The sequence below is a fragment of the Patagioenas fasciata genome, chromosome 2 (genome assembly GCF_037038585.1).
Source record: "Patagioenas fasciata isolate bPatFas1 chromosome 2, bPatFas1.hap1, whole genome shotgun sequence".
Classification (NCBI taxonomy): domain Eukaryota; kingdom Metazoa; phylum Chordata; class Aves; order Columbiformes; family Columbidae; genus Patagioenas; species Patagioenas fasciata.
The window spans coordinates 22,642,370-22,669,041 of NC_092521.1; the positions used below are offsets into that span (position 1 = coordinate 22,642,370).

At 39.2% G+C, this 26,672-nt stretch overlaps 1 protein-coding gene across 2 annotated transcripts; it reads right to left on the bottom strand.

The window, feature by feature from the left end:
- ATP6V1C1 (ATPase H+ transporting V1 subunit C1) lies at positions 1-24,194 on the bottom strand. Of its 2 annotated transcripts, XM_065830997.2 has the most exons (14): positions 24,068-24,136; positions 22,428-22,508; positions 17,382-17,564; positions 15,102-15,169; positions 13,871-13,956; positions 12,804-12,898; positions 7,861-7,952; positions 5,887-5,985; positions 4,827-4,895; positions 3,371-3,463; positions 3,189-3,282; positions 2,593-2,690; positions 1,304-1,430; positions 1-177 (listed from the first exon to the last, which is right to left on the bottom strand). In XM_065830997.2, the coding sequence occupies exons 3-14, from the start codon at positions 17,511-17,513 to the stop codon at positions 82-84; spliced, it is 1,149 nt and encodes a 382-aa protein (XP_065687069.1). In that variant the 5' UTR covers positions 17,514-17,564; positions 22,428-22,508; positions 24,068-24,136; the 3' UTR covers positions 1-81. The 2 variants fall into 2 exon arrangements, with proteins under 2 accessions (XP_065687069.1, XP_065687068.1); XM_065830996.2 differs by lacking the exon at positions 22,428-22,508 and having other exon boundaries at positions 24,068-24,194.
- Positions 24,195-26,672: the final 2,478 nt, after the last annotated feature.

Genomic DNA, 26,672 nt, shown 5'->3' on the forward strand with positions numbered 1-26,672 from the left:
TGATTGCAAGTTTTACTTTACTTCAACCTCACTTCTGTTTGTTTACATCAACACTGAGAAGATTGTCACGTTAGGGAACTTTCACTTGAATTCCAGCAAGTTACAATCAATCTTGTAGTACACATACGGGTAGTACTCCTGCTGACTGAGGTTTAAGCCTGGAATATCCATAGTTGCCTGCAAATAAAGTTTTGAAACCAGTTAGACTCTTACAATTCAGACTCCTATTCAGAAATAGATGAAACATTCATATATTTTAGAAGTAAATATGCCAGGCAAAACTTAAGCTTAATTTTTCATGTTCAAGTGACTGTTTAAGCAACAAATTTAGAACTTTGACAAGTGACATACAAATGCTTTTCCAAAAATCTAAGTAGCTTTGTATCAATAATTCACATCTGCTGCTATAGTGAACATATCACCACTAAACGGAAGGAAAAGTATTGCAATTATGTTTTACTACTTCTGAACACAATTTATGAAATAATGTTATAGGGTGCTGAATGATCCAGGAAGTTACAAGAAGCTGAGCATCTTTAATTTTTGCCTGAATTGTCTCACATCCCCTTGCTCCAAAAAGGCCTGGAAATACTTTGTATTTAATGTAGGTTATTTTCAATCTTTTAAAATTTGGCTAATCTAATTGTGTGGTCTATCTTTAACTACGGAGAGCACTGCTTTTCAATACGAAACAAATTAGTAGAATAAGCCTCCTAGCAAACCGGTTTTAAACATGAAAATTAGACCTCGACAGATGGAAAGGATGACTCCATCTTGACATCAATTCAACCTCCTTCAACAGGGATGGATGACTATGTTAACTTAAAGATAGCAATGTGACAAAAAAAAAAAGAAAAAAAGAGGAGAGTTGCTTCAGTATTAAGGCCACTGCTACCATAGACTGCGGAAAATTCACATATTCCTTCTGGGCTCAAAAAATATATGAAACGTGTTCAAGTTCCTTAAGGCTAGTTTAACATAAAAGTTGACTTTGTTTGAATTCTTTGAGGATACAAATATGTATGTAGTCTATAAGATATCTTTCCATCAGCAGTACGAAAGAATGCAGTAAGAAGTTAGGCTTTTATAACAGGCAGCTTGCCAAATGCGTTAGTTGCAACCTTAAATACCATCTGCTTTGCAAAAATGTAAAATAAAAGTGTCATTTTCACAAGGAGACAACTTTCCGTACTGTGAGAAAATGATGGAGAATATGGAGACTTGTAGCTTTTTAATAAACTACTTCTGCTTAAACAGACTAAACCTAATATTTAAGGGGAATAGCAGTAACAAAAATACTTACATCAATGATAGCTGCTGCACTGCTGTCAAGGTGTTTGTATAAGTCATACAAAACCTCCCTCAGTTTCTTCATTGTTTTCTTATTAGGCTGAAGCAGCATCGCCTGGAAGTTCACTGGCAAACCATACCTGAGCAAGTAAAGCAGAAAACTATGAAAACACTGAAATGAGCATTCTTTTATCTTTCAAAGCAGAATTTTATTTTGCTCTTCAACAATATGTTTCTTTTTTAAATTCTGGTCATTTTCATTTTTGTGAGATCATTCTGTTTCCACAATAAAGTATAACTTCTTCCTTCAAGTTAAAAATAACAAAACAGAAGTCTAAACGCTTTTAAAATCTTTTTAAGCACTTGAGTACTCAGCACAATTCTCCAAGTTACCTGAAGTCTCAAAGTTTTGAACATTCCAATTAGTTTACTTGCTAGAGTTCACTTTTGCCACTTGGTGGAGAATCCACTCAATCCTCCTTCCTAGGAGTGTGGAAGCATTTGCCAATATCCAAATCAAGTTCAGCTTCCTTACTCAAGTTTATCTTCAAAATGAACCCATCACAACTATAGAACAGCCTAGAATGCAAATTAATACTTTTTTTTCCCTCCTCTGGTTGTCTTCTTTATGATAACTTACCAAAAAGGCTAAAAAAAAACCCCAACCCTTTCCATTTTCTGATTAATGCGGAAGTCCTTTCAACTCTAAAAAAAATCCAGGTCCCTCCTGCAGGATAACTACAGCTGTTCTTAAGTCAACTTACTAACTATACCTCTGCATAGATGTGAAGAAAAAAAGCATAGTAATTTTATAGTTAAGAGTATTGAACAGTATAATACTGAAAAGTTTAGAGTAGAAAATTCTTAGAAAGGCATGTTTTAAAGAAAAAGCATACATTTCAAGATGTCAGTCTACATTACTCAAGGCCTGGATACTTCTTTATTCTGAACTATTCCCACTTCCGACTTAAACAGAAGATACAGTAAGGTACTTTTACAAGCAGCTCATGAAGCAAGCTAAGAATCAGCAGAAATGCCTTGCTGCAACTTATAGAGTACGTTTAATTCCTAAAGCACTGGTAGCAAGAGTATCCAAGGGGCAAGATACACAATTACCTATCTCAAATATTCACAACTGGCAACAAGAGCTATTGCCATCAGCTATTCCTACTGCCCTACTCCTTGTTTCCTCCTGCCTGGACAAGCAACATTCACACATCTCAGCCTGGTAAACTCCCAAGCTAGATGTAAATTCTTACAAAGTCTAGGAAGAAAAGCCCATATTCAGGTCTGCCTCATTACCTTAAAACAGATTCAACAAAAACTCGCAGTGCTTTCACATGGATCCATGCAATGAAAGCTTCACTGAAATTAACTTTCAGCCACCGAACCAGAGGCCCCTGTGAAAGGGAAGAGGAAAAAAAAGTTACTTGAACTTCAGAAAAAGATTCAGTCCACCAAGAATGTTTGAGTAGATACTCAATATCCGTACCATGATAATAAAGACACCTTAAAAGACAGAGTTCACTATGGACATAATGGCTCAAGGGTGTTTCAACACCAAGTCAAGAGAAATTTAATGAGACTTCCATTGTCTCTTCAGTGCACCATCTCAGCTTCCATGGGCTAACTATTTTAGTAATATCTAATTATTTCACTTAAATGTTTGTCCATTTTCAAACTTGATATATTATCAGCACTTGGTTCAATGCAGTGAGGAGCATTTGGGCTACACGAAACTCAGTTATCCCTGAGCAGATAAGCTGGGTGGCAGGCTGACTATGTCACATCATCACTGCAATGCTTTCTCAGAATCACGAGTTCATTAAATTGTTATGTAGCAATAAGAAGTCTTCGATGTCTCATGTTTCTATAACTACTAGTTTATACAGACTTACAAACTGTTTCTTCTTGTCAGTTGACAGTCTATTCATTTCCTCTTTATCGGCTTTCATCTCTTCTTCATTATACTGGAAGTCACGGACCATAAACCTGCATTTGGAAGTGAATAAAATCAGAAGTGGTTACCTAGACTCCCTTCAAAGCATGAGAGACAAAACACACACAAAATAAGCCTTACTTGTATTCTCTGGCTTTATGTTTGAAGTCATCCACTGCCTTCCTGAACAAGGTGACGTTACAAAGGTAACTATCTTGATCCTCAAAGAGTACACTACACAGAAAAAAAAGTGTCAGAATTGATAAGGTTCAAGTCACCACGGATCAGATATGGAGTAGCTTCAATTGTACTTCATCACTACTAGGCAAGCATATAAATGTAGATAATCACACTGGATTAGTTCCCAGATTGAATGCCTTATACAGAAAGTAACTGAGACTTCAGTAAGTGCTCTTATTACTCTCTTCACAAAGGATGGCAGTTTCTATTTCCCATTCGGAGACTTCACCACCCAGAAACACTTCATACATGTCTGGATATTTGTTCAAGTTAAAATTATTTTACAGAAAAAGGAACTAAGGCTGGTTTAATATCAAAGCTTGGACTACAGAATTCATAGAAATGCCTGTTTTAAAGAAAAAGGGAAATGGATTTAAAATAGAAAAGGACAAAAATTAAAAAGACAAAGGCTGTAAAGATGACCCCCGGATTTATTATTTTATAGTTCAAGACAATACTGCTTAATTTGAGACTATACCTTAGAAAAAAAACTTGAAGAGATTTAGACTGTCCCTCAGTGTCATAGTGTTTTCAACACAAGCATTATCCAACAGTTTAACAAGTCACCTCTTCCTAAGATATCCCTAGGCCATGGTTTCAGAATAATTAAATAAGAATCATTAGCAGATCTCCCAGCAGGCTTAGGCCAACCTAACTCAAATGTGAAGTTAGCCAGAGTAAGTTCAGATTCTGTAACTGGCACAGAGCTGGTAATATCAGATCTGCCTGAGCAAAACCTCACTCTGTCTGTTAAAATTAACAAGCAGCAATGCTTTGTGCTACATGGTGACTTTACTGTCAATGTGGTTACAAGATTGCTAAGGTGGCTTAACAGTATTATCAAAACCTGGCCCCAGTCCTGCCCATCACAGGCACCGAGCACCAGCTGGGTACAGCGGATCTGTGTTTGCCCGAAAGAGACAAGTTACTTTGCTTTGCACACAGGAAAACCATCTACAGTTGCAGTTCTAAACTCCTTAGCAGCTTTCACAGAGTACACATAACTTGAAACAAGTTCTGTGAATGCAGGCATAAAGTTTACAGGCTAGCAGCAGAACTTGTTACTAAACCCCACCACGTGTTACCTTGAAGCCAAATGTGCCTGACCTGAACTAGATTAAATTTTCAATTCTTTTACTCTTCCCAAATAAGTTAGAGAACTTCGTTAACCCTACAGTTAGAGATTCTTTGCATTTTTTTCTCAACTACAACATAATCAAGCTTGGTCAGATAAAGCTATAAAGTTGGACATTCTAAAAACTTTTGATGAATCTTTAAAATTCAAAGTCACTACAGATCAAGAAAAATTATAAAATATAGAACATGCAAATATGAGATCTAGCATTTAACAACTTACTTGCTGGAACGTGGTACAACCATCTCTGCTAATGTTTCATATTGCTTAACCCAGTCATTATAATTTAACCTAGAGAATACACAGGTTATGGTTAGACATCTAGTACTGCAATAAGAAATCTCAGATTAATGGATCAAGTTTTTCCAAAAAAAATGTTAAAAGCATTTAACCATCACAACTTCCAATCTATGTGCAGGTTGTCAGAAACATGTAAGACAAAAGGGACAGTCCTCCTCATGATGTTTTTAAGATTATTGCTAAATAAACCATAATGATAGCAAAAGTAACATATTTTATCTTCAATCTTCATACAAGTTTACAAGTGTAAAATTTCTGAAATCTAAGAACTATGAAATTAAATTAGTCATGATTACGTACAGATCTCAGGGGACCACATGGACTTAACTGTGAAGGTTTATCAGAAACTCCTTATGAAACTCTGCTCTTCTGATTTACTAATCAGAATACTTTTTCCACAATTACGAACGGGTTCCCCAGAGTCCTGCACTTGCCTGAAGGACCACTGAGAATTTTGGAAGCCTTGCCTTTCAGTAGTTGGTGCTGAAGAGGTCCCACCTTTTCAACACCAAAAAAAAGTCAAAGGTGAAAGAAAAACAACAGTCAAGATATACTATCCACCTGTTTTCTGCTAAAGTCACTGCAAAACTCTTCACCAGAGTTTTACATGTGACAGAGACTACTACTTCACGTGATATCAGCCTGCTGGTTGTCTTTACAAGTTAGAATTTCTTTTTGTTGCCAGCTCCAGAAAGACAGTCTAGTGCCATTTTCTCAAGAGTCTTAAGGACATCCGTATCACCATTTTCTTTGGCCAGGGGAAAAGGTGCGGTTTTTGTTGTTTAAACATTTCAGACAGGAGCAACCTGTTTGCAGCAAACCTTTGACATGGCATAAGCAGTGTTCCACTGGCAGTTAGTTCATCCAGGAAAACCCTGGACAAATTTAAATGTCCTTTCTTACAGTATTATAGGGTTGTGAGATCTATTATTTGATTTAAATTCTAATTTTATTCTGTTCTTAGGACAAATAATAAACTTACTTCGGTACAATCACTAATAACGTGACCAAATATTCTGAATCGAGTACAAAGTCCTCTTTCTTTACAACATCAGCAAGACTTCTGGTTAGCAAGCTTCCCCTGCAGAGAAACAGAGACAGCCAGAGTAAATACATGTTTAACAATTGGATTAATCTGGACAACAGTTTCCAGTGCTTGACAGTATAACATTTTCAAAAATATATTTTACTTGAGCATCCACTATTAGCAGAGCAAATAAAATGTCCTTATACGTATTGTATACCTTACTGTCTAAAGTCACTTAAGTAGCTCCACTGCTGTGTGTTATTTCCATATGCCAAATACCTCACACACTTAAGAAGCCACGTTATCTTTGTAAAAGCAGTTTAGAAACACAAGAACCATTAAAACTATTAACCGTGAAGTCTAGGATACAGAGCCTCAGAGTTACAACTAACCTTGTACAGATCTACATACAGAACTTCATTAAAAGTTTAAAGCAGTATAGTGCCTCATATTCACAAAAGACTAAGAACACACACAGATTTTACGGGCCTTAGCTGACAAACTATGATGGTTTAAGACAGGACTTAAGGCTTGCTCATAAAATGGCCCATGGTTCTGAATCAGCCAGTAGGCTTGTACCATTACTGTAATGGTAGGGCTGGGTCAAATTAATCAACCGTATTTTGCACAGAAGAACTACTGTACCTCAACTGTACTTCAGATAATCATCACACATATGACAAGACAGCATGCAGTCCCTGCCATCCAGCAGGACCTGGACAGGCTGGAGAGTTGGGCGGGGGATAACCTGATGAAATTTAACAAGGGAAAGTGTAGAGTCCTGCATCTGGGCAGGAACAACCCCAGGTTCCAGTATAGGTTGCGAAATTACATATTAGAGAGCAGTGTAGGGGAAAGGGACCTGGGGGTCCTGGTGGACAACAGGATGACCATGAGCCAGCAGTGTGCCCTTGTGGCCAGGAAGGCCAATGGCATCCTCAAGTGTACTACAAGGGGGTGGTCAGTAGATCGAGAGAGGTTCTCCTTCCCCTCTACTCCGCCCTGGTGAGACCCCATCTGGAATATTGTGCCCAGTTCTGGGCCTCTCAGTTCAAGAAGGACAGGGAACTGCTGGAGAGGGTCCAGCGTAGGGCAATAAAGATGATTAAGGGAGTGGAGCATCTCCCTTATGAAGAAAGGCTGAGGGAGCTGGGGCTCTTTAGTTTGGAGAAGAGGAGACTGAGGGGTGACCTTATTCATGTTTATAAATATATAAAGGGTGAGTGCCACAAGGATGGAGCCAGGCTCTTCTCAGTGGCAAACAACGATAGGACAAGGGGTAATGGGATCAAGTTGGAACACAAGAGGTTCCACTTAAATTTGAGAAAGAACTTCTTCTCAGTGAGGGTGACAGAGCACTGGAACAGGCTGCCCAGGGAGGCTGTGGAGTCTCCTTCCCTGGAGACATTCAAAGCCCGCCTGGACACATTCCTGTGCGACCTCTCCTAGGTGTTCCTGCTCCAGCAGGGGGATTGGACTAGATGATCTTTTGAGGTCCCTTCCAATCCCAAACATACTGTGATACTGTGATATACAACAGCTGTCTCTTTGACAGTTAATTTTGAGGGAAGAAACCCAGTAATAGTGATATGCATAAATGGGTGTGAAGGGAAAGATTTCCTTGTTTAGACAAACACATAAGTAGCAGTGTTACACATCGCTTTAATAACAAGCTTCTCTCAAAAGTTCCAGCAATTTATACTATTTGCACATGCTTCTGTGTATCTCATAATTGCTTATCAATCACAAGTGAGCTATTAGCAGCAAGTCAGTTGTTAATAAGTGTTCTTTCATGACAGCTGCTATTCAAGATTGATAAACACCTCAAAAACACATTAAGCTTAGAGCCCATACCTTTTCACATGTTACTAAGCTTTCCTAGTTAGATAACTTTTCTGTGCTACATTAGCAAAAAACAATGTGACTTACGCATTCTTTCTTTCCAAATTCTGAAGGTTCCCTTTCAGATTATTGTAGGCTGAAGCTCTTGCTTTTAGATCATTGTCAATCTGGTTTACGCCCTTAAATATAAAAAGAAAAGGAACAGTGTCTAAAGAACTGTAATAGTTTTAAAATTATTTCCTAATTACAAAGCTTAGATCTGCCAACAAAAACTTAGCAAAAAATATACAAATTTAAATGATTATTTCTCTAGTGCCTGACAAACTTCACTCAAAACTCAGAAAACTCTAAATCAGTCAATAATAGAAGTTACACATGCTCTTCTGGAATCATCTGGACATTCTGCTGCACGCAGCTGATCATTACTCCATCACCCTGAGGCTACCACCCCCCATCTCAGCTGACAAGAGAGATCATTTGATGTTTGCCTTTCTACCATGATATAAATACACCTGTGAATACTGGGTACCACATCCACATGTTACCTCACTTCTCATTATACTTTTTCCTCATTGAAGTTCCAGTGACAAAAAATATGTACAGTTTTATGAGGTGCAAATCAAGAATTAAGTAACCCCAAAGCCTTATCATTTTGCATCATCTGCAACTTAAGAGAAGACACTGTTGCACTGTATTTACCTACTGCAATTTTCACCTTTCCTTGAGATGAACAGCCTTGGTCACTCCAAGACAGAATATCAACTAACTGCATCATCTGCCCAATTCCAAATGTTACCATTTACGGTTCTAAATATCATCACAATAATCTTATGTCCTTTTTCCCCTCCAGAGCTATTTCCTATTCTGTATGCGTGCAAAGGAAAACACAAATTATTATACCACCATCTCCCTTAAGAAAATCATCTTTTGTGCTGTTTTACATTGGCAGTGGTTTACAACTACAAAGAGAAATCTCTTTTACAGAGACTTTCTTCATTTAGTAAGAACTTAGATATTTTGGAATATCTGAAGTTGCACAGGGTCAGTTCCGGGTTAGAGAGATAAATTGGATTCAAGTCTGAAATACCGTTTATTTCAGACAATAGATACATATGTCCAATCAAAGTAGAGGCAGCATTCTACATTTAATGTCACTGGCAACCTTCAATCATCTTTCAAACTTTCATATGAAAGTTCCAACTATTTTACTGTTCTGACTCAGACTCTCCCATTTGGCTGGCCATTGCTGCTCAGGCAAGCCATCTTTCTCAAATCCATCCTCCAGCAATAATTAGAATTATTACCAAAAATGATTCATTCCCAGCTAGGTAACTGGGCAGCAAGTGGAAGAACACAAAACAAATAAAGCAATTAGTAGGTCCTAAGCAGCCCATTATGTTCTTATCAGCATATACCCTATACAAGGAAGTATTTTAAAGTCAATATACTTAGTAACAGTTGGATAACCGAAAGAATGTGGAGCAGTGTTGGTCTGGCACCATAACACTGCCTACTCACTGCTCCTCACTGTCCTTTGTAGGTACAAGCACATAAAAATTTCCAGGGACAAGCAACTAAACACAGTCAAGGGACCCTCCCTGGACTTAGGCCACTGACATAATACTTTGTTTGTGTACAGCACTTCAGCTTGGGGAACCAGATATGGTTTTATTTCCACAAAATAAATCTCTATGTCACTTAGTTATATAGTGCTCTTGTTTACGGTAACACCTAAGTTCCCCTGTCTGTAGCAGGAAAGAGTCACTAAAAGCCTGAACATTCTGGCCATTTCATTCAGCAATGTGTTACCAGCTTGCATCTTTACAGATACAGCAATGCTTTATACAAAATAGTCTGAAAATAAGACAATCTATTTTTTAAACGGATGAGTATTTAAGATTATTGAAGTTCTTTGGCTAATGGAACTTTTAGCAAAGCAGGTAGAACATTTCAGTAGGTGTCACAAAGCACGCATTTATCGAGAAAACTTTTAATGCACTAATTTCATCTTTTTTTTTTCCTTCTCACAGCTAGAAGACAGCATTAAGGGAAAAATTAATTAGAAGCTATTAAACTAGTACCTTTGTGCTTCTGGACTTTTTCCCAGACCAACAAACTTCCCTTTTGCCTTTTCCAAGCATCAAATGTCTAACTATACATTGCTTAATGTCAAAAAGCAAAACACATAGATACCAAATGCTGCCGTTACAAACCAGTTCCATTCATGAGTTCCCAATTGTCAATAAAGTCTTTTAAAAAAGACGACTGCTTAGACAAAAGCCTGTTACTGCTGCACCAACTGCAGTTTACTGTAAACAAGAATCAACTTTGTTTCCTGTTAAAATGTTAAGAGAATGCAGAACCGCAAATCTCAACATCACAGCAGAGCTCTTGAAAATATATTTGTGTAAAAATGAGAAATGAAATGACAATACAGCCGTTCTTTTAGTAGTAGAATTGATGGATAACTCATAAACGCTATTACAAAATGAGGCAGACTCATGATATTGCTAAAGAAAGTATGAGTCTAACACAGTTGGCCTGTTTCTACCCATAGCAAAACCCAGATGTTTAAACCACTCATATAGTCACTGGCAATATACAAGTGTCATCTTGTAACTGTACAAGTGAGTTGTACGTCAGTAGATACCTGGGTTGCTAAAGCACTAGAGCACTGAGGATATTGAAGCTGCCTCCCTGCACAGCAGTCTTATAACCATAATTTCAAACACAAAGAATGACTAGATTAAGTGACAGCTCTCACATGGCACAGATACCATCTTCAAAGTCTTCAGTACTGAGATTGGCATTCGCAATACTTCTAAAGTTAAAGGCTGAAAAAACTTGATCAACAGTTTCAGTAGATTTCCTTTTATTTTAAAGGTTTTCAACACTGCTATAACTTTTTCTCAACTGACAAACTCCCCACTGCATTTGCCATTACTCTCATTTGGACAGATATCAGAAACTGCTGCTATAGTGAGTGAGGGGGATATAAAGCCATACAGGAAAAGTAGCATCTCATGATTTGACAAGCTTTACAAGTTATTTTAACATCTATCAATCTTCCTGTATCTTCATGTTAACCAGATACCAAAGTGAAGATTTTAATTATGTTAGGGACAAAACTGCTTCAAGTCCTGTGACGTTGTCTCTTAGGTGCCACTTCCACAAGAATGTAAGGCAATTTCAGTCATCTTCCTCCCGTTTTCCACTTTATGGACACACACCGTGGCTCACAACTGAAAACAGTTGTTAAACTATTTGATATTAGATTTAATACATAGGTGTCCTTGAAGCTCTCCTTATAGAAATGGGTACAGCTACACATACAGAGAAATGGAAACCCTGAACGGAATGATTCAGGCTCAACTCCAGTAGCCCTGTTTCTCTGCATTTATTATTCAGCCTAATAACTCAATGAGGCCCCTAAATTAGATGTAGTAAGCCAGTTATGTAACTTAAGGTTCAGGCTGTGAAATACAACTTTGCTGCAAGCAGATGATTTATCTAGCAAACTCCTGGACACAGGAGAACATGCAGTGAATCCTTGACAATATTTCAGTAAAAGGCATATCCCTTCATGCTCTTTGATACTTTTTCCAACAAACTTAATTGCTACAAAACCAAGTTTTATACTATGGCAACAGTTAACTTCCAAAAATATGACAAAACACAGCTGACAACTTTTTTCAGTAACTCTCACTCCTATTCTAAAGCCAAACCAAACTTTTCCAAGAGCCACTTCCTTAATAAGACTTGCACAAACCACTTCACCCTATCTTCTTGTGTTCTATCCCTCTTTCCCCAACAACTTCATCTTCTCCCAACTCATACTTTGTGCTTATACCTGCTGTGAAGAGCTGAACACTTCATTTTGATACCTTCTTCTAATGAAGCAAAGCTTATGTACTTAAGGAGTGTCAGATATTAAGATTATCATTTTATGTCTGTGGGATGTTTTTAATGTGCAAATCTTCAGAGTTCTAAGCCAGTCAGTCTTTCTCCAACAGAAGTCCACACTGCAGATGTTTTCCAGTAGTTACTGAATATAATTTGTGGAGTAAATTCGAGATGAAGTGATAGCCCCAAAGAAAACATCAAAATGATAAGTGTTTGTTACTTTCTCAGTGAGCTATGTACCACCTATTCAGATTTTGCAATTTCTGCAAAAATTTTAAATAGTTTCAGGAAGAAACAAACAACTAGACAATCTCCAGTTATAGCAAAGCATGAGCTGCCAGCAGTAACTCCCATCCCCACCCCAATTATAGTTTACACAAATCTGCCACGAAGGGCTACCTCTACAGGTACTCAGAGCAGCTGTTGTTTTTTTCCAGGTTATGTATTTTATTGACATAGAAAATTCCAAGAGTCAGTTTGCGGACTACAGAAAACAAACAAACAAAACTGAAAAAGCTGGGAAGATACTTAAGCAAGGGCAGCTCACAGAGAACTCTTTTGCTGTTTGAATGCAGGAAGTCACTGCTGAGGACCCCACCTAAGCTCACAGCAAGTACAAACCAAACAAAGTCCCCAAAGTGTGAAATACTTTACCAAGGTAAAGACAGAGGGAAAACCCATGACAACACTGAAATGAGCTTTCCTTATACCTGACACTGAAGGTTTATTTTTCCCCTCACAACTGAGCGCCATAGCTTTCAGAAGGTAAACAAATTCCTTTGTTTACTGCTAATAGCCCACAGAGTTTAAGAACATCAGACAAATGGCACGCACACAGCGAAATTTAAATGTGACACAATTTGCTAGCTATTTCTTGGTTAATTCAGTGATCTTAGAAAACAAAAATCAGCAAAGACAGCATGATGGGTTTCACAGAGCACTCTCCAAATCCTTTCCCAATTCTAATACACTTCTTCAGTTGCTAAAACACAGACACTGCTACTACTGCTATTGTTATCAAAGTTACATAAAGCTAACAAAAAGAGACAAATAGCTTTGAGTACCAAGTTTTGTACATAAATACCTTAAGTTCAAGTAGGAAAGTTTTATAAAACAGGCTACCTTACCTTTGCAATAATTTCTGAAATATTCTTCAAAGATTGCTTGATTGGGTATTTGGCCATATCCCACTGGAACCTTGTTATATAGGTGACCAAGTCAACTAAAATTTTAAAGAACAACTTTTTAAAGACAGACAACAAAAAGACTGATATATATATTCCGTGCAGGATTGCTATAACAGAAGAGTACTATAAGAGCCTGTGGACCTTCGCATGTGTGGACCCTGTTGCTTAAGAAATTCGAAACTTACAACTTGATTGTGTATTTATCTGTGACCTCTGCCTCCAGATATTGGTTTCTTCACCTCCGTAGTAGTAAATATCATTTAGGGTCAAGGTCAATGATGGCTGGAGAAGTACAGACAAGACCAACTATTTTTCATTTTGTGTGAAAAAAGGGTGGGAGAAAGGAGTGTTACAATGGAAAAAGAAAGCAAATATTATGTGGTTCAACTGAAGCAACAGTTTTGTAGAGTTGTCTATGAGAGAGACTACTCCAAGCCTTTATCTAAAAATAATTGTGTTAATTAGGACCACTGCACTTGTCTTCACATTAACCCACTCATATTGGCCTCTCTTACATCAATACAAGTTGTGTTAATTATTATGAAATGGCTATTGAAAACAAAATATTCATTTAGAGACCAGTACAACTCTTTACTGTGATAAAATAGACCAATGTTTTCATGAAACAATAGTTTTACAAAGATATTTTATCACAATTTGGGAGCAACTGGGTATTGCAGCACAACTTATATAAAACCATAAAGACTAAAATGAAGGATGTTTACAGTGATCATTAATTTTCATGTTCCACCAGAGGCCAGTGATGACAAAATACAGCCCTAAAGGATCAGAGGCTTCTGTGAGTATTTAACCTGTAGATCTAATTTCTTGTCATTCTGGATCCTATAATTTGTTTCAGGGCAAGTGACTCACGGAAAAAAAAGTACTTCCATATCTAAACTAGGTTCTCAGAGTGTCATACAGTAAAGCAGCATTCAGTATGTTTCAGGATCATTGCCTTCCCTCCTGTTACTTTTAGGATGCACATATTATGGTTAAAATTTTACCTCCATTAGCCAGAAGATTCTCCTGAACTTTATCTTTACTGTCTTCTAGAACATCAGCCATATACTGGGCCACTTTCTTTACAACACTGAAAAACAAAAGATAAAGATATTAAAAAAGGAATGAAAAAATCTGTCATTTTGAGAATACCATTCATGAAAATGATCTGAAATTGTCTGGGAAAAAAATTTTGGATTGGATCAAAAAGGAAGAGTTGCTCTACATACAAGCTTTCCAAGAGCACAAACTGGGATCAGTATGTGAAGGAGACCAACTTCTCAAAACATGCCAGAACCTAATTCTTCTCTAACAGTTCGCAACAAGGTGAGGCTACTTTCCCAGCCTCCAAGTAATAAGGGCTGACTTCAAGTGTAATCTCAATATACTCCAGTCTTTCTTTGAAGCCTGTGGCAATTTCAAGATACTAAACCCTTTTTTAAAATAGACAGTGAAGTAGAAATCAACAATAATCCAAACTAAACACAAGGCAACCGTGACAATGAAATACCAAAGGTAACTGAAGAGCCATGGAGAAATTCCAGCCCTAAAGTCTCATGAGATGTGACTCATAAGACCTGTCTTCCTCACTACAAAAGCTATGTTTAATATGGCTCACATGTGCCATGCCCAATAGTTTCCTTCGCTATTTAAAAACAACTACTTAATACTTCTCTCTTTGAAACAGACGATGGCTCCACAGGTTCCGGCTACATGAAATTTTGTTATATTTGCTCAAAAACACTTTCAAGGGATCATTAGTTTATTCAAAATGAATAGGTTTTGCATTTTAATATTAATGCTGTTTAATCCCTCTGTGGATTAGGAAACAACATGGTTACTTTCTCAAAGTCTGTAAACAGTGCTCTAACTTGCTAAAAGAACAGTTTATACTCCATTTCATTAGCACTTCCTGCAGCTGTCAGGCTCAGTTCTTCACAGTTGTCCAGGACCCAGCAGCACACACCACTACTATAGGGAGAAGCACCTTTCACCAATACATAACGTCCCACTAGTCCACAAGAAGTTCAGATTTCCACCACCCCCCCTCTCGCCAAGTAAAGATACTAGGAAAAACAACAGCTTAGCTTATTGAAATCCTAGCTTGTTGACTGTCTACAGGGGATCACTACGAAAACAAATAAAAGATGAAAATAATCCATGTATTGCTAGGACTCAGCAAACCATCACATCATTATTCTAATATTTTGCATTCTAGTAAAAATAAACTGTTACCCCTCCACAAACGCATCCAGTTTAGCCAGCTCATCTGACAGACCAACCAAAACATCCAGTGTGCCAACCTAGAAGGAAACATCAACATGCATTAGCAATTTTGTATAAACATAGAAAGATAAAACCAAATTAAAAAAACCACTACATCTCCTGAACAGATCGTTTTTCAGAACTACATAAAATACCGTACTCTAAGATTTCTGACTTGTTGCTTTAACAAAGTCACAACGTGTTTAATTTGCTCAAGATACCTCTAAAGTACCACTCTATCAGACCTAACTCTTTCTTCCCCCTCCTCCCAAAAACACTTTCTTCACTAATTTCATGTGATAATCTAGAACAGTATGTAAATATTTCTGGGGCCAAGGACGACAAAAATTTTAACCCTGTATAACTCAAACATTAGGAATATTTTACTGTGTTCTAATTTTCGTATTTAGCTCTTTCATACATGAGTCTCAAATGGGTCTAAGACATCAAAAGATAGAAAACCAGTATAGCTATGCTCAAGTTAAAAAGCCAAAGGGTGATTATTTTTAAATAGGTCATATAATATCAGTTTTCTTCGGTTCTCCAAGTATTTACACATTTGTTCATTCTGTTCAATGAAAGCAGGAGATAGCTCCAAAAATATGACTCTTCTTATCTCTAATATTTTAGCTACTACTTTATATTTCTTGCTGAAGTATTCTTCGGCGTAAGTGAAACTTCTGTCAAGACGCTATTAACATTATTTTTTAGTCCAGCGTCTTTGTTCTATATATTTGACCACTCGACTTCGCATGATTCCTGCCCTCTTTAGCCTTGAAACAAAAAGGAGCACAATTACAAACAAATCGCTTTCCGTCTCCACCTTCTTCTGAGCTACACACAGAATACAGAAGTGAATGTTTTGACCAGTCACAAGCCACAGGGCAAGTCAGTCTTTGTCAGGCTGCTGTTCAGTGGAGAATAAAAGACGGTTTCAATGAGTTCTAGCTAAATAATCTCACTCCTTAACCAGTTTTACCTGGTCCACAGACGCCAGAGGATTTCCCATTGTATATAAAGTAAACTCAGCTTCTGCCCTTTTCAGGGAGTAGAAACAAATACCAATCATTTTTAACCCTAATGGGCCACATCAGTTTCCACTTTTCTAACTGCTGTAGGCACCCTACAGTTTGAAAGCCATGCTGACTGATGTCCAAGGATCTCCTGGAAGAAGATGGACATTTGCTGTAGTCCTTCTTCCTACCTCTACCAGTATATATTTTGAAATAACTCAGGACAGTCTAAATGTAAATGTAAGTTATGGCAGTTGGAAGATCCTCTTAAAAGACACACTGAAGCACTTCATGCCCTGGGCTGGTTCCTCAGCAGGGACAGGAACAAGGCATCACACCACCTGAATCTGATTCATGCTGAATCTGATTCATGCTGCAGACAGGGACTGATGGCATTCTTTCCTTTTCATTTTGATAAGCTTTGATGAGCTTTCACTCAGCTAAACTGAGCTCACAATTCTTTTTTTTCAAGAAACATTCAGGGGTCAAGATAGACATTTTCTTAATAAATACACTGGCTCATAGCTTTTCCATATCCTGATAATTATGTTTAACCACGAGAAACTGCTTTCAGATTTGGTTTCTCCTTTCACAGTAATAGTTCAAAGTTTTCTTTCCATTTTTTTTATAACACATATCATCAGGTCACACTGAAAGCTCAGTGGGAGACAATCAGTGCTCTAACAGAGGAATGGTACTTTTGGATGGAGAAAAGCCAGCAGTTGTTTGAGCAACCCCTGTATTTTAAATCAAGCCTTTTCACTGCTTCTTATCCAGAAAAGGGGCAGCGGACAATTCAGAAGTGAAAAATAAACAAACAAAATTAAAAAAAAAACCCAAACAAAAAAAACAAACAAACAAAAAAAAACCACAAAGGAAACGGTATCATATGAATACTCAGATAACAAGCTTCCATTTTTCTTCTAATTTTCTTCTCCAGCCAACTGCTGTCAGTATGAGGTCAAGACTACCGTCCCTGCAAAAACTGCTGTATTGGCTGAAAGAACACAGCTTGCTGAACCTTTAAAACTTGGAGCGAAGAATTTTTAACTTATAATTTCAGAAAAACATAATTGTTGTCCAAATTACTTTTTAGATCTACACATAGTCACTGAAAGAAGTCAGCTGTTCCCTCTAAAGAGTCTGTGAGTGCTCCCCATCTACAGTTACAGTCTAGAGAAACAAAGATGATGCAAGACGAACATACTTCTTCAGACATGAAATGGGACTTACATACCTTCAAGTCCGGAATATTGAACTTCGAATTAGTAGAAAGATTGTTATTTTTTGTAGTTGCTGCGTGTAGTTTCTCCCATGTCTGTTGGCAGGTTTTTTCCCCAGGAGCAGAAATCAGCCAAAACTCGGTCATTTTTGTGTTTTTATATTGATGCTTTCTGCTTCTGAAGATGGACGCAAGACGCTAGGTAGAAGCAAAGCGGGGGGGTGGGGAGAAAGAATATCTGCCATTAATTCAGAATCCAAAGCTTTGCCTGAAGAAAAACATCTAATTTCATGTTACTAAAGTACAGTTTCAGCCACTGTAAGAGATTTTACTTAAGAGTATCACATGATTCAAAATTAAATTTTTTCCTATATTCCAAATCACATTCGCAGAGTTGGAAAGCCCTTTTAAACTGTCCACCCTGCAAGTTAAAATGGGCCGAGTTCGCAAAATTAGCATCTCTGAAGCGAAATTCCACAAAAAATTTTAAGCAATCTAACTGAAAATAAATCAAATAAAATCAGATGTAAATCTTATTTTCACAGCTGTTTATATCTTCCAGCATCTGTACAACAGACAACATTTTCTGACCACATATAGCTTTTCCAGTCACTTTTCAGATTAAGACAGTGTTTTTAAGTGAGTAAATGCCTAAAAAAGTGTTTAAATCTGATAAGGTTTTGTTTACTCTTTCAAGCAAAGAAGATTCTCCTGGCAGCTAAAAATTTCAAGAAAAATGACATTTTCTAGTCTTGGTATCTTTGCTGTCATTGCAGACCTTCAATAATGTTATACATACTGGCCTTAGTCAAGAGAGTCTCAGTACTGTGCAAATGAGCTCTAGAAGTTAATAGTATATACATTCTTCTGTCACTAAGAAACAGAACAAGCTGGTTGAGAGTTACTGGCTTTTTTTTAAAATAAGGAAGAACAAAATCAAAGCATACCTTGACAGAATCTAAATGTCAAATTTTGATATTTGCAATGTCTTTTGTAGCAGCTTGGAAAGAGTAGAGACTGACCTACATTTCATAACAAGCACAGACTACAGCACTTCTAAAACTCCTTTTTTTGAGAGAGAGAATCAAATATTGTAAGAATGAATACAGAGCAGCAAACTTTAGCCAAAACAATACATAATAGGTCCTTCACCTGTGTAATCATTCTAGGCTCAAAAAGTTAAAGGGTGTTTAAGCTAGAGAAGAGCTAATGAAAAGCCTGATAGCTGATTCATTTGTTCAGCTACTCAGGAAGCCTAAAGTTGAAGTTTACCAACCATTAAACTAATATAATGAAGCACATCTTGTCATTGGCATAACAGTCATTCTCCTTCAATTAAGGGGCCTTGTTTATAACAAGAGACGATGACACCCAGTTATTGAGGCTCTTGATGCTGCACACTCCAGGATGGCTGACACTGCGTTACCGGGTAGTGCACAGCAGTGCTATAACCCTCAATACAGACAATGTCAAGGCAGGTACAGATATTAGAGAAGTCAGAGTATTTACAAGACCAGACATGTCCCACTCCACAAAAGCTTATCCAGCCTGACCCAGCCCAGTTCTGGACACTTTCCAGAGCTGGGGCCACACACCTGCACATCTGGTTCTATTCAACAGCAGGTGGCCAGAGACTTGGAAGTTATCTGTGCTCTCCTCACTGGCACTATTCTCTCTTCTCCCCTAAAACATTGCCAAAGCAGGTTGGAAGGAGATGTGATAAGGAGTTATTTTTTCCTGAAAGTATGGGTGAGAAAAGGGGTCCTACCTCTGAGCAGGATGGGTGAAAAGACTGTGTCTGCTTCCCCCACCATGCTGTGGCCCAGGCTGCTGGGGGAAGCAGAACCAGAGAGGGGGTGAAACCCACCCAACAACCCCTCTGGCATCACTGGCCCTGGCGCTCAAACACATGTACTGTAACAATACTTGTTCATATCATACTGATGATTTTGGTATGGGGGGTATCATGAAAAATTAAAGCAACATTAGTCATCACCAATATAACATAGCATGATATGGGGCCTCTTCGCTTATGGAAGCACTAGCTGGATTATCTCAGACAACAGGTCTCCACAGGAGGTCTACTAATTATCAACAATTCGGAACGAGACAAAATTTCCTTTTATTCAGATTAGTCTAATGCATTATCTTCCTTAACACATGTCAAACTGGGCAAATCCATTGTACGTGATGTTTCCCTACACTTCACTGAACTCTGGCCCTATAAACGACATGGCCAAGTTTACAGTAAACTTCACCCACACAGGGTGACACCACTACAGCTGACACACGCACACACAAAGTCTCTAAGCTTTAAATTGTTTTTTGTTTGGATTTGAGTAAACCAGACTAGAAGAGTCTTTGGAACAAACAAATAAAACAGTTTAGGTGGTGGCAGCAGCAGTGTGCAAATATCTAAAAGAAGAGCCATAAGGTAGAAATCGAGACTCACAGAATCACAGAATGTCCTTAGTGGGAAGGGGCCCATAAGGATCATTGAGTCCAATTTCTGTCCCTGCATAGGACAACCCCAAAATTCACGTGTCTGAGGGTGTTTTCCAATTGTTTCTTTAATACTGTCACGCTTGGGGCTGAGACACCTCCGTGGGGAACCTGTTCCAGTGCTCCACCACCCTCTGGGAGAAGGACCTTTTCATAATGTTCAACCTAAACCTCCCCTGCCACATCTTCCTGCCATTCCCTTGGGTCTTCTCATTGGTCACCACAGAGAAGAGATCAGCACCTGCCCCTCCTCCTCCCCTTGTGAGGAAGCTTCTCCAAGCTGAACGAACCACATGACTTCACCTGCTCCTCATACGGCTTCCCCTCCAAACCCTTCACCAACTTCATGGCTCTCTTCTGGACACTCTCCAGTAGCTTTATATCCTTTTTATACTCCTATTCAGTAAGACAGATGGAACATTGTATTCTCAAACTTTTCACTAAAACGTATATAACCCTTAAAGAATAATTATAAGGTTTCCAGAGATCATACCATCTAAGGAAACAGTTTCATGTTTACAATGACAAGAGTTTCATTCCCTGCATTACAGATAGGAAATTTAGGCTCACCATTAAAAATCTGAACATCTTTTCCTGTGGAAAAAAAAAGGTAAACAAAAACACAACACTTTAATAGACTCTTTGAGAAGAATAACTGCTTCCAATAAGTTTTTTTAATCTTTGAAAGTTAGTTTTCAAGGACTAACTGTTCAGTCCTCATACAACAACTGCAAGCCTACCGCAAAGAAAACTGAAGTAACAAACACCTGACAGACTTACAGCAAACCTTTTTCATGCTTAAAAAACAATGTACTAGAACACTTCACAATTCCTTAATATCAGAGACAAAAGTGGATTGTCCAACTGAATAACCAAGACCTTTTTCTACTGTTCAAAGCAAAGATGTAAAGGTGGAATAGCTGTAGCTCCCAGGAATCATTAAACTTGTAGACTTCTCTTCTTCCCTCTTTTGTCTGTGTGGTTGCTTTTCCTGAGCCTCCATTCCATTTCCAATAGCCATGGGACTTAAGACAATTACCCGTTTTAGCTGCCTACTCAATGGAGGTATTTTCAAATATATACAAGGAAAAAAGGCTTGGTAGAAGAATTTTAGATGTTTGTTTCTATGGATTTTTTTATGTAAGGGGGGTAATGAATACTGAATCGGAACTGCACATAACAATGAACAAGAAGTGGAAAAGGAGAAGTGCTACAGAATAGTAAGAAAAACAGAAATAGATGCTCGTCAGTCAAAAAATATGTACTGACCCACTGTAAAATGACAACCATTAAATTTAAAGAGGACCACAGAATAAAGCAGGAAACATCAAGTGTTCAGATCTCCTAAGTACACTGACAGGTATTTTTTAGCAAACTATTATTTTATTCCTTTGATCTGCAAATAATGGTATATAGTCTGCCTTTAGATTCACCACTGTGGTGATTTTTTTTCTATTTTTAGGCCAACAGGTATTTTTAAATCGGCCAGCTTTTGCACTTCAGCAGCCTGCACAACACTCACCACCAGTCTCTCTTCAGCCTTAATATTAGAACATCAGTTTCATGGATACTATAATTTATAAGCTGCAGCTTGCCTTGGAAAGACTTATCTGCACTTTTGACAGTATTTTAAAACTACACTATGGCAATTATGTGATCAGCCAAAAATTCTAATCAAATGCAGACTGGGATCTCATTATACTAAGCACTGCCTGTATATGGATACAGCCCTAACTTAAACACCTGCAGTCAGAAGCATTGTATGTTGAAACTTAAGTTACAGAGGGAAAAACAAAGTTACAACAAGTGTGCCGGCAGAATCAAGCCTTGTTGAGCTTTAGTCTTCTCATATCCCAAGAAATTGCCAAAGGCAGAGTTCAAGTTTTTAAGTACTTCGCTAACAACCCAATAATTAAACTTCTTTCCTTTCTCTACTTCACTTATGACTGCAACTGAAAACGTTAATTAAAGCTAAGAATCTAAAGCAGAAGCAGGGAGGATAACCCAAGAAGCTGCCTACCAGCTTCCATCTCACCTTCCTCACTCCCAAAGACCATTAGCTGCATTATTCCAGTCAAATTTTCTCACACTTTCCTGCTCTTAGGTTTTTGGACAACAAACCAAGGAAATAACCAAAAAATGCAGACAGTATAAAACCTAGAATATGCAATAAGAACAGACAAGTGAACTCTTGTTTACACCACGTACCTTTATGACCAGCTTGTTTCTGTAATGCACTATTGAGTAGAATTTGTCCTAGTACAGTTTCACCTAAGCATTGTTAGAGATTTCTGGTATTGCAATTGTTTCTGACATATATTTATTAAAATACATATTCATAAATGGATACCTGCATACATAACGGTAATTGTCTGTAACACATAAATTTATCAATTTAAAAAACATTCAGTACTACAGCACTAGTTAATCAAGCTAGTGCTTTCAAGGTGGTGTTTGTGGTTTTTTTTTTTCCTAAACATCGCCCAAGCAAAACCCTATCACACCATGATACTGAGTAGAAATTATGGTCCTAGTTCTGTTGAGTATGGGTAAAGCCACCTGTTACGGAGTGAAACTGCTTCTGAGATGTCACTGTAAGCATTTTCTGGCCAACTTCAGCATCAGGTGTTTGCTATACAACTGAAAAAAAAAAGTCAGGAAAATGAGACACTATGTTTATATGAGAATCTCTCTATAGACCACGCTAACACAAAGTTCAGGGCTTTCAGGAACAGGTTCTAGAATTCCAGCTTTGTATACGTCACTGAGCTAGCTACCTTGATGCTTATGATTCCACAGCTCACAAAATTACTGTTTAATACTGATCAACCAAAACATCCGTATCTCAAAAAAAAACACATCTAACCTTGCAAGACCAGCAGTGCAAGACCCATCTTTACCTTGCTCAGTACCCACGAAGAACAGAAGTTCCCATTTATAAAGGCTTAATACTGGAAATTCATTAGAACACACTTTTCTCATTTTAGATTCTACAACTGGGCAGCATCCCACTGAGTTTCCCTTGGCGTTTTCTCATAAGCAAAACCACAACATAACTTTGAGGTGTAACAGTCTTCCATGTGCTGTTACGAAGAGATTTAAGTAACATAAATTGCTGAGGTGTTCTGCTAGTCACACAAGCACAACTCATCTATAAAATGCTTGAAACATTCCATCTCTTGAAGCTTTACTCTGGAATACCTCTTTTTGATCCCTAACTGCTCTAATGCCCAAAGTAAGTTTCATTTATTATTCAAAATGTATTCTGCGTTGCTACTACTAATTTATACTGAGTAATTGCTATGCTACTAGGACAAATCAATTTCCAAAGAAAACTCTTCCATGTAGCATACTATAATCTAACCACCACCACTGCCAAACAGCTGTTTCAAAGCTGTACCTGGAAACACATATAATGACGTCAAAACAGAACCTCAGCTAAGACACTTTGCATTGCATTTCTCAAAAACAACTGGGCTAAGGGAAGGCGACAATTGTTTCTTCTTTCCTATTTAGCTCAACACGAAATCTCAATCTACTAATGTGATTCTGAAGTCTCCCAATATCCAGCACTAAGTCCCCGAGAGTTACTCCTTCAAGCTTGCTCTCAGAAGCCACTTCTGGTGCTCGGAGCTCGGCCTTCGCTGCCTCCACGTTTCATAAACAGCAGCAGCCGCACAGAGGAAGCCGGAGCTGCGCCCGGGGCGATTTCACAATGCAGAACTCCCAAGCCGGTGCAGACGCAATCCGCGGAAGGTGCACGGGGCGGGGGAGCTGCCTTCACCCTCCGCGAGCCGCTCATCAGGATCACAGGGATTAGAAGACAGTTCCCACCGCCCGGGCAGGCAGCACCTGCCCCGGCAGCCACCGGAGCTTCCCCTGGCGGCGCTTTCTCTTCGGCCTCCGCATAACCAAACCCCGGCGCGGGGGCCGGGCGGAGCGGCGGCAGGGCAGCCCCGACGCCCGGCAGCCCCGGAGCGGCGCCGAGCCCTGTCAAAGCTCCGAGGAGACGCGGCGGCGAGAGAGCCCGACCTGCGCTGCCCTTCACGCCAGGCCCAGCGCGGCCGGCCGCCGAGGAAGGCCGGAGCGCTGCGCTAGGCGCTCGGGAAACGTCGCGCCCCAGTGCAGGCCGCCTCCCGCTTCTTCTCCTCTTCCTCCCCCCTTTCCGCGGCCCGGCCCGGCGGCTGCCCCGCGCTCACCGTCACTGCTCCATCCCCCGCCAGCAGCCGCGCGCCGCCCGCACACCCGCCAGCGGGTCACGTGAGACGCCGTGTCAGCTGACTCCGCCGCAGCGCTGGTCACGAGACAGGGGAGGGGCGGGGCAAGAGGAGGTGTGACGCAGAGGCGCGGTGACTGACAGGTCCGCCCGGGGCGGGACCGCAAGTTCGAGACCGGGCTGCAGTGGGCCTGGCGCGCGTGTCCCTTCGCTCGTCCTCACCCCCATGGCCGGGGCTCGCCCAGGGTATCGCCGCCGTCACGGACACTAGCAGCCTCCTCGGGCCACGGAGCCGAGCCCCCCCGGCCTCCGCGGGCACCTGAGGGCACCGGCCTGCAGAGGGCCTGGTCAGCGGCAGCCCCTGCTGATAAACCTGGGCTTGGCCAGGGGCTCTGTGGGAAACCCACACGTGGGGCATCGCGGCTTTGTCCGCCTCAAGGAAGCAGATGGTGTTAATAAGGCTTCATATGATTTTGCCCTTAGGGCTGAGGAGGATAGTCAGGTTTGAATGTGTGTGTTTTGGCTGCGGCTGGGTGATCTTCCTCAGATCAGCTTTTGGAAAACACAGTGGTAGTTTGTGACCACAGCTATCGGGGTGTGTGTGTCCTCAAGTGCTCGATGCTGTGGGTCTGCAGGGAAGGATTTGAGAAAGACAATTTCCCAGCAGGTGAGGAGTGGGAGAAGATGGGCTCAAAAACAGTTGTTGTCTTATTTTGGCACCAACCCCCATTTTTCTTACTTTATGCAGTAATTGCTAAATGAAAAATAGCAGACTGTAAATTGCTCTATTACTAGAAAAGTCAATTCCTTGTTTGCAACTGCTTACGGTTTTAATTTACAATATTATCTGGAGAAAGCAGGAACCATGTGCAAAAAGCAAACTGCTTTGCTGGTTTTGCTGAAACAAACTATTTGTTCCCACTTTTTCTTCTGTTTTCTGAAGTAGGCACAAGTTAGGGCCATCCTATGGCTGTGGGTGGCTGGTGAGAACTGCAGCACAGAGGGGACACAAATGGGATCACAGGCACCAAAAAGGTGACCTGATGTGTCTTTGTGTCTCTGGAAGCAACTGCTCTAGTCCAGTGATCTTCTCCCCCTTAAGTATTTGTGAATCTAGCACATCCAAACTCTGCTTAGTCAAGTTCAAAGTGTGGATGTTGTGAAACAACCCCTAATATGGCAGTTCAGTTTTCCTTCAGACATTTATGTTGTTCTTCAACCACAAGAGGCTTCTGAAAATGCTCCCGTTACGGAACTGCCCACAGCCATTTATAATACTCTCAGCATGTTCCAACTCGTACAATTTAGTTAGGGAGACAATGCTCGTATCTGTATATTAAAAAAAGCTTACTCTAAAACAACTCACTACAACAGAAACTGAACTACATTAAAAGTAGGCAAACTTATTTTTTAATACCTGCATTACAAGTTCTACCCAGAATAATTTCTTAATGGCTGAATTATTAACACTCAATTTTCAGTGGAAATTATTATAAAACTTCACAGTAGACACATTTTCTCATTATTATTGCAAGCCATTTCCTCAAAATGTGGCAATATATACCATATGCTAGCATTCACTACCAAATGCAAGTCCTTGTCTATGTTATTTTTGGAACAAGATAAGATTTTTTTGAGTGATCCGTAGCTGCAAGCTATCAGACGGAAACTTGGCATTAACCTCTATAAATAAACAGAGTAGTTAGTAAATGATTCTATAAAATCAGTACTTAACAGAAGAACAACAAGCATTTCTAACCTGCGTGATGACAACATGCTTGTAAAACCGCAGGAGGGGATTCTGAGAAAAAGGACCTATGATCTGCCACTTAAAGTACATTGCCTAATGTGGCTCATTTTATTACAATACTTGCCATTTGGTAAATTAAGATCAATGAGGTACAAAGCAGCCCCGTAGGCAATCTGTAGCTCTTCAATAGAAAACAAACCAAGGGAAAACAATCAACAAAAATGAAATAATTGGGATATTAGCACCCTCAGAATAAACACAGAATAATCGTGATCTGCAACCTGGTCTTTAAGCAAGTTGTTGGTTAGGAACCCAGTAATCATGTGCAGTAATCATAAATGGTCTCATGGCGAATACTGTAAAGAATAACATTTAAAACCAGAGCTGCTACGTTATGAGTGGGTATATGGTAGATTAAACAGATATGTTCACTAATATTTTTATAAACTTACTTGCCTGTAACATTGTTCCATCTGGCCTGACAGGGATATTTTTATGAAGACTCAGAAGCCTGAAAGAAATAGTACACACTTATTTTTTTAATGGTCTGAGAAATGTATTTTTTGACATTTCGTTTGAGGAGGGGGGAACCGTAATGGATCTTTTGGACCTAGATTGTTTTCTGTGGTCTTTTATTGAAAAATAATCGTATCTTTAAATCATTGCATAGAAATCTCATTCTACAACCCAAATTCATGTCAAAAAAGACCTTGGATCAGCTCTCCACGTAGACTTTATGCTTTGAATATCTAAGTGACTCATTTTTGTTCTGGAATACTCTTACGCACAGGCTAAACAGACTGACTTGAGTGTGCACCAGAGTGCACAAAGATATTTG